The 13893-nt window shown below is 47.4% G+C and overlaps 1 protein-coding gene across 3 annotated transcripts in view; it reads left to right on the top strand.

The window, feature by feature from the left end:
* Positions 1–13711, top strand: part of ZNF609 (zinc finger protein 609) — a 279517-nt gene extending 265806 nt beyond the window's left edge. For 2 of the 3 annotated variants that reach the window (XM_066344154.1, XM_066344155.1), the window contains 6 exons: positions 1164–3504; positions 4358–4724; positions 7637–7812; positions 8080–8296; positions 8758–8836; positions 9148–13710. In XM_066344154.1, coding sequence (XP_066200251.1) covers positions 1164–3504; positions 4358–4724; positions 7637–7812; positions 8080–8296; positions 8758–8831 — 3175 coding nt within the window. In that variant the 3' untranslated portion in view covers positions 8832–8836; positions 9148–13710. Of the gene's footprint in view, positions 1–1163; positions 3505–4357; positions 4725–7636; positions 7813–8079; positions 8297–8757; positions 8837–9147 lie in introns of all 3 variants that reach the window. The other variant, XM_066344156.1, reaches the window with a different exon arrangement.
* Positions 13712–13893: the final 182 nt, after the last annotated feature.

Below are 13893 nucleotides of genomic sequence, written 5' to 3'. Positions count from 1 at the left end.
TTATGATATAGAGACAAGGAGAGGCACTATATTCATCTGGCATTCAAGAATAATAAATAGCCTGACCTGTGGTGGCACAGTGGATAAAGGGTTGACCTGAAACACTGAAGTCACCAGTTCAAAACCCTGCACTTGCCTGGTCAAGGCACATATGGGAGTTGATGTTTCCTGCTCCTTCCCCTTCTCTCTCTCTCTCACTCTCTCTCTCTCTCTCTCTCTCTCTCTTTCCTCTCTAAAAAATGAATAAATAAAATAAAATAAAAAGAATAATAAATGAATTAGGCATTGATGGGTTGGCTTAAAATGGGGAGGAAATCCTATTTAAGCCTTTGTTTGGAATTACTGAATTCTCACTGCTACCTGTAGGCACCTTGAGACTGAGACCATAGAGTCTGACTATTGGTGAACAAACATTCACTGATGATCCTTTTTAATGTTAGCTATCTCTCAGAAGTTTAAACTGAGGAACATTTTAGTTTTTGAAACTCTACTAGACAATGTGGGTTTCACATTGGAATTTGATCTTAAGATTGACATCTCAGTGAATCGCAGTGTACAGCTTATTCCTAATATTACTTTGAAGTTTGCCAGGGTTTGGGGAACCCAAATGTTAGGGAATAATTTACAGCTAGCATTCTAGGAGCTTACCACTTCCCACTCTTAACGAAGTTCCTTTAACAAATCATATTCATTGAAAATGATAGTTACCATCTGGACAGTTCTTCTAGAGACAGCAGCTAAACCAGTTTGAAGACATTTTCTTTTTTTAATAATACCCTGTTTTGTCTGACCAGGTGGTGGCACAGTGAATAGAACGTCAGACTGGGATGCAGAGGACCCAGGTTCAAGACCCCAAGGTTGCCAGCTTGAGCACGGGCTCATCTGGTTTGAGCAAAAAAAGCTCACCAGCTTGGAACCAACATCGCTGGCTTGAGTAAGGGGTCACTAGGTCTGCTGTAGCCCCACGGTCAAGGCACATATGATAAAGCAATCAATGAACAACTAAGGTGTTGCAATGAAAAACTAATGATTGATGCTTCTCATCTCTCTTCGTTCCTGTCTGTCTGTCCCTATCTGTCCCTCTCTCTGACTGTCTTTCTATTAAAAAAAAATTTTTGTTGTTAAAAAATAATAATATCCTGTTGTGTTTGTCCTTTGCCAAGGTTCTGCGACTCTCCCACCAGTGACTTGGAAATGCGAAATGGTCGGGGTAGAGGCAAACGCATGCGTCCCAACAGTAACACACCTGTCAATGAGACAGCCACAGCCACTGACAGCAAAGGGACCAGCAACAGCAGCAAAACTCGAGCAGGAGCCAATAGCAAAGGTCGTCGGGGCAGCCAGAATTCTTCAGAGCATCGCCCACCTGCCAGTAGCACCTCTGAGGATGTCAAGGCTAGCCCTTCCTCAGTGAATAAGCGGAAAAACAAACCCCTTTCGGACATGGAGCTGAATTCTAGCTCAGAGGACTCCAAAGGGAGCAAACGTGTCCGTACGAATTCCATGGGCTCAGCCACTGGCCCTCTCCCTGGGACCAAAGTGGAAACCACTGTTTTAGACAGAAATTGTCCCTCCCCAGTCCTGATTGATTGTCCCCACCCAAACTGCAACAAAAAGTATAAGCACATCAACGGACTTAAGTACCATCAAGCTCATGCCCATACAGATGATGACAGCAAGCCAGAAGCAGACGGAGACAGTGAGTACGGAGAGGAGCCTACCCTCCATGCAGACCTCGGGAACTGCAATGGTGCACCTGTCTCACAGAAAGGTTCCTTATCCCCTGCCCGCTCAGCTACCCCCAAAGTTCGGCTTGTAGAGCCCCATAGCCCTTCTCCTTCAAGCAAATTCAGCACAAAAGGCCTCTGTAAGAAAAAGTTGAGTGGGGAAGGGGACACAGACCTTGGGACCTTATCCAATGATGGCTCTGATGATGGACCCTCAGTAATGGATGAAACAAGCAATGATGCCTTTGATTCTTTGGAAAGGAAGTGTATGGAAAAAGAAAAATGTAAAAAACCCTCTAGTTTGAAACCTGAAAAGATGCCTTCCAAGAGCTTAAAGTCAGCCCGGCCCATTGCCCCAGCCATCCCCCCACAGCAAATCTACACCTTCCAGACAGCCACCTTCACCGCAGGCAGCCCAGGCTCCTCCTCAGGCCTGACCACCACAGTGGTCCAGGCCATGCCCAACAGTCCCCAACTCAAGCCCATTCAGCCCAAGCCCACTGTGATGGGAGAACCTTTCACAGTCAACCCTGCCTTGACTCCAGCCAAGGACAAGAAAAAGAAAGACAAAAAAAAGAAGGAGTCTTCAAAGGAACTTGAAAGTCCTCTGACTCCTGGGAAGGTATGTCGAGCAGAAGAAGGCAAAAGCCCCTTCAGGGAATCATCAGGAGATGGGATGAAAATGGAAGGGCTCCTAAATGGCTCATCAGACCCCCACCAGAGCCGACTGGCTAGCATCAAGGCTGAGGCTGATAAGATCTACAGCTTCACAGACAATGCTCCCAGCCCTTCCATTGGAGGTGGTAGCCGTCTGGATAGCACGACCCCTACCCAGCCCATGACTCCCTTACACGTAGTGACTCAGAATGGAGCTGAAGCCAGCTCAGTCAAAACCAACAGCCCAGCCTACTCCGACATCTCTGATGCAGGGGAAGACGGGGAGGGCAAAGTGGACAGTGTCAAATCAAAGGACCCCGAACAGTTGGTTAAGGAAGGGGCTAAGAAAAATCTTTTTCCTCCTCAGCCACAGAGCAAAGACTCACCGTATTACCAAGGCTTTGAGAGTTACTACTCTCCAAATTACACACAGTCCAGCCCAGGGGCACTGAACCCCAGCAACCAGGCAGGCATGGAAAGCCAGGCCCTGAAGACAAAAAAGGACGAGGAGCCTGAAAGCATAGAGGGGAAAGTGAAGAACGATGTTTGCGAGGAGAAGAAGCCAGAGCTGAGCAGTGCCAGTCAGCAACCCTCTGTCATCCAGCAGCGTCCCAACATGTACATGCAGTCCCTGTACTACAACCAGTATGCCTATGTGCCCCCCTACGGTTACAGCGACCAGAGCTACCACACCCACCTCCTGAGCACCAACACAGCTTACCGGCAGCAGTATGAGGAGCAGCAGAAACGGCAGAGCTTGGAGCAGCAGCAGCGGGGACTGGACAAGAAGGCAGAGTTGGGCCTGAAGGAGCGGGAGGCAGCACTCAAGGAAGAATGGAAGCAAAAGCCATCAATTCCACCAACTCTCACTAAGGCTCCCAGCCTGACAGACCTGGTGAAGTCAGGACCCGGCAAGGCCAAGGAGCCAGGGGCTGACCCTGCCAAATCCGTCATTATTCCCAAATTAGATGACTCTTCCAAACTTCCGGGCCAGGCCCCAGAAACACTGAAAGTGAAGCTGAGTGAGGCCAGCCACCTAGGCAAGGAGGCCTCTGAGGCTAAGACAGGTGCTGAGTGTGGCAGACAGGCAGAAGTGGATCCAATACTCTGGTACCGACAGGTAACTTACTCTGGGAGGAAATAGAAGTTGTTTGATCATCTTTCTCTTCCTCACAATCAGGGTTGTCCTGATGTAGGAGATCAGCAGAATACAGATTAGCAGGAGAAGTCTATAAGCTTAGGGATTTGTTACCTTTGTAAGTCATTTTAATGTTTAATTGAAAAGCACTTTTAGATCAGTAAAAAGGTGTTTTCCCACTTGACAAGAGAGGACCAGGTAAGTTAGCTTGATTTGTGTAGGGTTACGAGGGCTGGCTAGCAGAGCCAAACCTGGAACCCAGGTGTGCTGAGTCCTAGTCCAGTGTCTCCCATTGCTTGTTCCTGTGGAGTGAGTTGATGGTGAGCTGTCTGTATTGCAGAGTAGTCCAGAAGTACACTACTCAGACTGAGTGACTTTCAGATTTTATAGAAAGAGAACCAAGAACTTGATCTCCTATCTTGCTCTGCTCAAGAGACTTAGAAAGTCTTCCCTTCCCTCTTGGAGACACAGTTAGACCTTTCACCCTGTGCTACTCCCCCCAAAGAAGTGAAACAACCTGAATATCCTTGGAAATGGAGCAGCCTCTTCTATTCAAGGAGTCATTTTGCCAGAAGGCTTGTCTTCTCCTAGAGGAGACCCACTGATGGATTTTCCTTTTCTCTCCCCACATCGTTTCCTTTGGGCAGGGAGGGGACAGGCTTTTTAAGCAGGAGGGATCAGAATTCATTGTAAACAATTAGTAGAGGTCACGATCATCTCTGCCCCAGGTGACTGATATTAACTGCTTTGATGTTTTTGCTGGGACCCTGGACTTGAAATCTACCCCCCACCCCCATTTGTTACATACTCAGTACTTATTCTGTGATTGTTGTAGGAAGCAGAGCCCCGGATGTGGACATATGTTTATCCTGCCAAGTACTCCGACATCAAGTCAGAAGATGAGCGGTGGAAAGAGGAGCGGGACCGCAAATTGAAGGAGGAAAGGAGTCGGAGTAAGGACTCCGTCCCCAAGGAGGACGGGAAGGAAAGCACAAGTAGTGACTGCAAGCTGCCCACATCTGAGGAACCCCGCCTTGGGAGCAAGGAGCCCCGACCAAGTGTCCACGTGCCTGTGTCCTCTCCCCTCACCCAGCACCAGTCCTACATCCCCTACATGCACGGCTACTCCTACAGCCAGTCCTATGACCCCAGCCACCCCAGCTACCGGGGCATGCCGGCTGTGATGATGCAGAACTACCCAGGTACGCACCCTTCCAGCGGGTGTGCATTAACTGGGGGGAAATGGAGCAGCGATTTCAAATCCAGTTTTCTTGCTCAGTCCCAAGGCTTATTGAGGCTGTAGATGACAGCCCTTTTCTGAATGTGACATTCTGTGAAGTGGCCACTCTAAACTCAGACTCCTTAAATGACCCCTAGTTACAATCTGTGGAACCAGTTCTCCGTCCATTGCTCCAGCTGGAGGGTTGCCTCTAGTCACTTTTCATGGATAACTAAAAGTCAACTCCCTCTTTAAAAAACATTGTTTTTCATATTTAGAAATTAGATTTAATGGGGTGACATTGGTCCATAGGAACACATAGGTTTCAGGTATACATCTCTATAACATGTCAACTATTCAGTGTTGTGTGCCCATCACCCATATCAAATATTTTCTGTCACTGTATGTTGGCCTCTTTTTCTCTCCTCCTTCTATCACCCTTCCTCTGGAAACCACTTCACTTTTATCTAAGTTCATGAGTCTCAGTTTTATATCCCACTTTTGTGTTAAATCATATAGTTCTTAGTTTTTTCTGATTTACTTATTTTGCTTAGCATAATATTCTCAAGCTCCATCCATGTTGTTGCAAATGTCACTATGTCATCATTTCTTATGGCTGAGTAGTATTCCATAGTATATACAGTGTGTCCATAAAGTCATGGTGCACTTTTGACCGGTCACAGGAAAGCAACAAAAGATGATAGAAATGTGAAATCTGCACCAAATAAAAGGAAAACTCTCCCAGTTTCATACCTATTCAGTGCAGTTCCATGTGGGCTCACGCACAGATTTTTTAGGGCTCCTTAGGTAGCTATCCCGTATAGCCTCTACAGACTCATCACTGACTGATGGCCTACCAGAATGGGGTTTCTCCACCAAACTGCCGGTTTCCTTCAACTGCTTATCCCACCGAGTAATGTTATTCCTATGTGGTGGCGCTTCCTTATAAACGCGCCAATATTCACGTTACATTTTGGTCACAAATTCGAATTTAGAGAGTCACAACACACTGAACTTTCCTCTGTACCGTCCACATCTCAACTGGCATGGCCGTGGGCTGCTCCGCTGTATACACGGTGTTGTCATCATCTGCGCATGCGCACATGCTGCCACATCATCCTACAGAAACTGGGAGGGTTTTCCTTTTATTTGGTGCAGATTTCACATTTCTATCGTCTTTTGTTGCTTTCCTGTGACTGGTCAAAAGTGCACCATGACTTTACGGACACACTGTATATACCACATCTTCTGTTTCCAGTCCTCTGTCAAGGGACACTTTGGTTGTTTCTATGTCTTGTCCACCATAAATAATGCTGCAATGAACATGGGGGTGCATGTGTCTTTACATACCAATGCTTTCAATTTGGGGGGGTAGATACCCAGTAGAGGGATTGCTGAGTCACATGGTAGTTCTAGTCTTAATATTTTGAGGAACCACCGTACTTTCTTCCACAATGGCTGTACCAGTTTCTATTCCCACCAGTAGTGAATGAGGGTTCTTTTTTCTCCACAGCCTCTCCAACATTTGTTGTTAACTGTCATGTTGATAATAGCCAATCTTAACAGTTGTGAGATGGTATCTCATTGTAGTTTTGATTTTCTTTTCTCTAATAGCAAAGATGAGTATCTTTTTATATACCTATTTGTTGTTTGTATGTCTTCATGAGAGACATGTCAGTTCAGGTCCTCTTCCCATTTTTTAATTGGATTTTGCTTACTTGTTGTAGAGCTTTGTGAGTTCTTTATATATTTTGGATATTAACCCCTTGTCGGAGCTGTTGTTTTTGAATAATAAACATCCTCTTTTCCACTGCTGACTTCCCTCAGCTGGGACTTTTTAAACACATATTATACATTTTGCAATTGCTTGGCACTGTGGAGAACACAAAAGAAATAGGGAAGACTAGTTCCTCCCCTCAAGGAGCTTACAACCTACTTGTAGCCGGAGAAACACTTGGAACAAGTAACATTCAAACAAGGACAATGCATGTATTCATTTGCAAGGTCGTGTTCAGTTGTAAGGTTGGAAGGCAGTCAGAGGGCAAGAGCAAGTGAAAGTCAGATTGTGGAGAAGTCCAGCCAGAAAAGGGGTCAGCTTGCAGAATATGAGCTCTTTATACTGCCATCCGAGAATTCTTGGGAAGGGGGACACAAAGGAATTTGTGTTTTTTAAGTTATTAGAAGAAAATGATCTTATTCCATTCTTCTGTTGCCTGAAGAGCCATGTGGGATAGACAAGAACTTCTTTCCTTAAAGCTGCCACCTCCCTGCGGGAGAGCAGCCTAAATAGTCCTGATATTCTGTCATAACATTATAAAGCAAACTCTAGGACAGCAAGCTTTCAAACAGGTAGAAAATTGTCTCTCCTTTACCCCATTCTTCTATATAAAAATAATAGTTCCATTTGATGAGTGCCTGATCTGGGCCAGCCATTATATTAGGTATTTGTGTACATTATCTTATTTAATCCTCCCTGTGAAATAAGTCTTGGTATCTTCGTTTTGGTGGTGAGGAGACTGAAGCTCAGAAAAGTTGTCTATTTGCTCAAGGCTGCCCAACTGGTAAGGCTCAGAGGTAGGATTTCAGCCCAAGGCCATCTGCCTTCATATCCCATGATCTCTCCACTTGATCATCTCACCTCTAAGATGAATCTCTGAGACTGGGATTGTAGGGAAATGGATTCCCAGAGACTGAGGGTCATGTACCTAATATCCCTGAGCTAGGTTTGCCTCTAGAGCTCAGTAAAGAAAGGGCAAACTACACAATAGTCTTAGCCTAAAAACACCAGGGTAGACACTGTCCCTGTGCCTAGGGACACTCACTAGCCCCGCTCACTGGAGCAGATTTACTCCTACCTTTCCTATCTCTTTAACTGCTTCATTTCTTCTTTCCCAGGTTCTTACCTGCCTTCCAGCTACTCTTTCTCCCCATATGGCAGCAAGGTCTCAGGAGGTGAAGATGCCGACAAGGCCCGAGCCAGCCCCAGTGTCAGTTGTAAATCTAGCTCAGAGTCCAAAGCCCTGGACATCTTGCAGCAGCATGCCAGTCATTACAAGAGCAAGTCTCCCACGGTAAGCAAAGTGCAGTTACACTGGCTGTTATCAAAGACCAATGGGACCAGAATCAGAGTCTGGGAGGAGGTGGACACATCAGGTCCTAACCACAGTGCAGTTTGCCTGTCTTGACATGGGTTCCTCTGGGCACCACCTTGATTCTTAGGCATCCCGCATGTTTAAGGAGTCATGTGGGCTCTGGGTGTCTTGCTGTGTGTGTGTGTGTGTGTGTGTGTCAGTGTGTCAGTGTCACGACAGTGCTTTTGTGTCTGCTTTCCTTTCCAGATAAGTGATAAAACTTCTCAGGAGAGAGATCGGGGAGGCTGTGGAGTGGTTGGGGGTGGTGGCAGCTGTAGCAGCATCGGGGGAGCAGGCGCCGGTGAAAGGAGTGCAGACCGGCCCCGCACCTCCCCTTCCCAGCGCCTGATGTCCACACACCACCACCACCACCACCTGGGGTACTCGCTGCTCCCAGCACAGTACAACTTACCCTATGCAGCAGGTCAGTCTCCTTTCCCACTGCAATTCTTTTTAACTCACAGCCAGTAGCATTGCCTACAGCAAGGGCCCCTGGCAAGATTTTTTTTCTTTTTTTGAGCTTCTAATCTGTCACAGTCCTAGCCTTCTGCAGACCATCATTAAAGCATATGACATTTATTTCTTCCCTTGGAGCTTGGGGACTCTCAAACTCCTCCAGAAAATTGGCATTCGTATTCAGAAGAATAAGGAACAGGTGTTCCCACAGCCAGAGAGAAAGAAGCAGCTGAAAAATGGAGCCTTATTAGTTATCCCCAGCAACTGTATCTAGCCAACCATCATATCTTTTTCCTGTCAGTGCCACAAAACTCAGTGGAGTTAGGAATTTGAGAAACTCCTCCCAATCCCACCCAGCCTGGTGAAGAGAAAGGGCTTAAATCAAAAGTTCTGGGAGTGCTACTCTAACATGTCCTCCTTCTCGCCCAGGGCTTTCTTCTACAGCCATTGTTGCCAGCCAGCAAGGCTCAGCTCCTTCACTCTACCCACCCCCCCGGAGGTGAGAATGGTAAGTAACTTTTTAATTTGGGGCAACACACAGAGTAGGAATAGTTGATAACTGGATCACAGAGTATCTGTGGGGCCCAGGTGAGGAATAGCTGTGTGGGGTCAGCAGTCTGGAAATGGTGGAACCCTGGCCAAGCCTCTTGTACAAACAAGTCTCCCATGAAGCCATGTGCATCCAGAGGAGCTGTGGACCACAAGTGTCCTCTAGACCAGTAGCAGCCTCCCCTACTGTTCATTTTCTTGGAGCGCCACCTTGTGGTTGCTTTGCCAGCCAGCTGAGTACCTGGTTATCTGTCCATGTTTCCCTTGCAGAACACCAAGTGCCCGGAGAAAGTCAGCTTCACGGGCCCGGACTGGCTCACCCAAGGAGGTGCTGGAGGTGCCATTTAGACATCAGTTAAATGGTGTTGATCATCCTGTTTGCCGTGTTCCCACCATGACTGAAGGCAGACCCTTGGCTATCTCGCCTCCACCAGGCCCCCGGATTCCCCCATCCTCCCTCTTCCTCAGGAGCTGGAGAGCTGGTACTTAGCGAAAATATTTATTCTCTCGGCCACAGTTGTGACTGGGTGGTCTCTGTGGAGATGAAGGCACGGGGAGCAACCGGGGGAACATGGTCTCAACCCAGAGAAGTCACTGCTCTGTTCCCCAACCCCGGGTCAGCTGCCAGAAGAGTACCACCCCCTCAGACACCCTCCCCCCCAAGCACTGGGTAAGGTCTGAAGACAGCACAGCAGCCATACCCTTCTCACCGTCATTGCCACCATAACCAGTCCTGCATCTTCCCTGCGGTTTTGGCCCTGGAAATTGGCAGCACATGGAGGAATTAGAATCTCAGGAAAGAAATTGGGGCTGTTTTCCCTATGATTGTGAAAACAAAGTCTTCAAACGTGAAGACTTCTCGCCTCTCACATGAGCACATATAAATGCTCAGAGCCCCACCTGGAAAGGAAGACCAAGGTATTTGCCCCAGCATGGCCTTGGGCTGCCTGTCAGGCAGAGGGCCAGGGGTCCCCACACCAGCACAGGGCTCCCCAGAGATACTGGGAGTAAGCTGGAGCTGGAGCATGAATGGAGTCTGAAATAGAACCTGCATCCCTACTATGTCCTGCTGCTTAGCCCCCAACACCTTGACCTTTTCTCTCTTCCCTCCTGACCCCTTGGTGCCTTTCCCAGGGGGATCACCACACTGATCTCTCCTCTTCTTTTCCACTGCTTGGCTTTTAAGACTCAGGCAGGTAAAATAGTATTCCCCAGCCTGGGAGCTTTGGAGTTTACCAGGTCACCTGAAGGCAAGGAGGCCCAAGAAGCGGTTCTTGAGATGTCCTATCCATTCAGCCATCTGAGTGTCCTTATTTAGAGCTACAAATATATGATATACAGCCCAGTTTGTCTGTATACATGATTTTATATAGCTCAATCTATAACCCCATGTGTGCCAATATGAGCCATGTTTCTTTATAACACACGTTTTTGTTTTAAGAGCCACTGAACATGGGAGTTTGTGTTCCTTACACCCTGGGATGACACATAAGCCATTATTCCTCCGAGCCACAGTGTACTCAATGGGAGCTGTGCTTTGAGGCAGCAGACATTTCTCTGTTCGCCTTAGAAATGAGTCTCCCAGTCCAGGCTCTGTATGCTTTTTGTACTGGGAAGGGATGATAATTTGGTAGCTTTATTGGAGTCACTTCTTCCCAAAGATGTGCAAAGCTTTAGCTCTTACTTTGCTTTTGAGGTCATCTCTGTTCTCCTTTCCTGTTCTTGACCTTCTGGATTAAGAAAGATAAAGACTGACAGATACCAGCTTAGGCTACAGAGGGCTATGTGTAACCAGAGTGCCAGAAGTGACCATTTAAAAGCAGGGACTTGGCTCTAATAGTGTGGGGTACGGAAGTGGAGGGCAGTAAGCACAATGTCCAGCACCCCAGAGCCCTACTCTAGAGAGTCTTAGGGTCATTTGCCCAAGAGGAGCCCCTCTGACCTATAGACCTTCCCTCCAGGTTTCATGTTCTTTTTGTTCAAGTTGAGTTCTGAGCTCATCCAAAAAAACTCACTGTTTTTTAGGCCTAATAGGCCCCCAAGCAGCCTCCCTCTCCTCCATCATTCCCTCGGCCCCCTGCTGCCCCAGCAGGGAGTGCTCTGAGCAGTAGTCCCCTTTCGTCCATGGAAGTATTTGGTGTGGACACCTCACCCACCTAACCTGAGTCACCCCCGCCAAGAGGATGACTCTGAATTTCAGCCTGATTGTGCCCTCCCACACTCCTGTGGGGTGAAGCCAAGGGCCTGTCTCCGTTCCTGTTTGTTTTTAAATATTGTTGTGTGTTTTGTATCTGTGGCGCTGGCTTACAGTGTGCTCTGTACATATTGTAAAGAAAACGTTTGGAGTAATTTTTTCCCTTTGGGCAGGCATGGTCTGCATTCCTGCCCTTTTCACTTTGTTCTGTAACACAGAGAAGAGAAAATTCCATATTAGCAGGGCATCCTTGGGTTCTACAGAAGGGAACAGTTTTTTCTTTTTCTATTCCTTAAAAAACATTTGGCTCTTGGATCCTTATATTCAAGTCTCCCTTGAAGAGTAGGAGCTGAGCTACCAGAAGAGCTGGTTAAAGCCAATAATGGCAGAATGGCACTGTCTCTCCTGATCCTCATCCTCCTGGTCTCAGATCACTGCCAGGTCCAATCTCCCTTTCCTGGAATAGCACAGAGCAGCAGCAGAGGAAACAGACCCTTGACAAGTGAGGAGTGAAGGATTTGCTCTCCACCTCCAGCCTCTCCACATGGGGAGGAGGGCACAGGAAAGGGTACCTGTGGCACCCATGACCTGGCCAGGGATGAGACACAGCAAGGATTCCATTCCACCCCACCCCACCCCACAAGCAAAGGCTGGAAAAGTCTGCTGCTAAGGGCCCAGACCACCAGACCTAGGCTCTCCTGGAGCCACCGCTGCCCAGGCCTCCGCTAAATACTGCTCACCGGGCTCCCCATAGAGCCCAGAGGGAGAGAGCCTCACCCCAGGTAGGACAGCCAAGGCTCCGAGAGCTGCTGCTCAGGATTCACATCCTCTTCTTCCTCATTGAAGGTGTGTCACCACCTTTCATACCCTTTTCCTGTCTGTACATGTATGAAATTTCCTTCTCTTATCTCACCTTCTCCACACTTCTCAAGGTCAAAGGACCACATGCAGAAGGGTTAAGCGGGTACCCCACAAAATGAAATGGTGATTCTTAAATCTCTTCTCTCCAGGCTCCAAGGTGGAGGTGGGAGGACTTGGCCTTGGGATCGGAGGGCAAGACTGCAGAAGGGCTAAGAGTTATTGTGTATGGGCTTTGAAGTCACCCATGTCACTAATTATTCCAGATACCCTATCACCATCCCAGTGTCTACTCTGATGCCCCCAAGATTCCACTGGGCAGCTAGATGGCCCCATAATTCTGGGCCTTTGTTATTCATTTTATTACTAGGGCATCCCAGGACGCTTTCTAATGATCCTCTGCCATGGGCCCCTCCTGGGATTGAGCCCTTCCCAAGCCCCATCCCAGCCCCTCCTGCCCCAGCCCACCCGCTTGCCTTGGTGCTCAGCCCCCCATTGGGAGCAGGTTGGGGCGAGCTGGAGGCCCGGGCTGGAGGGACAGTGTTGCTGTTCATAGCTTTTGTTCCATTGGCGTTGCTGTTAATTTTAGTCTTCCTGATTCTTCCCTTCTGTAAAGTGTACATTACCAAGTTCCTTGTTTTTTTATATATATATAAATATATATATATACAAACTGTACTCTTTTTGCCTTTGTACATTCAGGCAAGAAGAGAAAATAAATCTTTTTAAGAGACAATCACAAATCTGTGAGGGCTGCTGGTTATTTCTCCTGGAGTTTGCTGCTGAGCTGCATCCTCTCCTCCCCACCTTTCCGTTCTCTCAGCTTTCCTTGTCTTCCTGGTCCTGCTCCATACGCATCCTCAGCTCCACCTTCCCTGGCTGCTGGCAAGCTGTTGAATCCAGTGTCCAGACTACCTGCCCAGAAGTCCTTTCCTGCCCAGCAGTGTTTCCTGGCTCAGCCACTGGCTTACCCAGGAGCTTTAACCTGTGCCCTGGCCTCTCCTGTCTTCCCCATTCACCGAAGTGGCTTTGGACCCCTGGGTACTCTAGGACTTCCCAGAGACCCTGATTTTGGATATTCACCTGTGAAACTATGCAGCTGGGAGCTCTCTGCCTAAGAATTTGCACTACTTCAACCTGCCTGGAAGTTAGATGGTTTTTTTAGGAAATGAGTGGGAAACACCCCCTCAAAACTGCCACCCACTTCCCCCAATTCCAGCCTTCAGAGTGCTCTGATCCAGAGACCAAGAATCATTCCCAGCTGGTGGACTCCTATGGCTACCCCATCAGAACAAGCGCTAAGGGTTTATGGGTCAAGAGCATTCGATCAGAATTTCCAAGGGTGGTACATTCTGAAATAGCCCAATCAAATCATTGTTCCACCTCTTGAACTTCCTCCTTTCCCTCTGATTTTCTCCTACCCTTCACCCCTTTTCCCCTGTCCTGCTACTTCTTTTTTAATTGGCTTTGGAATTGAAGTATATTTTTAAATTATTTGTTGTATTTATTGAATAAAGTTTTTAATGTCCCTGTTCTTAAATTTACACAGTTTGCCTTTCACATATTTCCCTTTCCATCATCCCCCAAAATATTCTACCTTCTAAGTTGCTTTTTTAATTGGAATGCAGATTTGGGGTACCTACCATATTTCTTTCCTGTCAGCGGTCTTATCTAGCAAAGGTTTTTCTTTTTGAATGGGAAATACTGTGAGTGCCTGGGTTTGACTTGACTGTCCTAATTCTAGCTGTATTAAAGAGGATCCACCAGTAGATGGCAGCAGAGCCTCAGGCATGTTTCCTGTCCACTTAGCTTTGGGGACAATAAAGGACTGAGTTTTGTCTTGGTTCTTTTGCCTATCTTGTAGATTCCTTGAGTTTAACAACTGAAATCTAAACTGCCTACATTAACTTTGCCATCGTCAGCATTTACGTGGATCTGCAAAAAATCTCATGTTTTTCAGTCAT

This window comes from Saccopteryx leptura, chromosome 6, assembly GCF_036850995.1.
Source record: "Saccopteryx leptura isolate mSacLep1 chromosome 6, mSacLep1_pri_phased_curated, whole genome shotgun sequence".
Classification (NCBI taxonomy): Eukaryota; Metazoa; Chordata; class Mammalia; order Chiroptera; family Emballonuridae; genus Saccopteryx; species Saccopteryx leptura.
The sequence above is the reverse complement of the archived record's forward strand: the minus strand, read 5'-3'. Positions and strand labels throughout refer to the sequence as shown.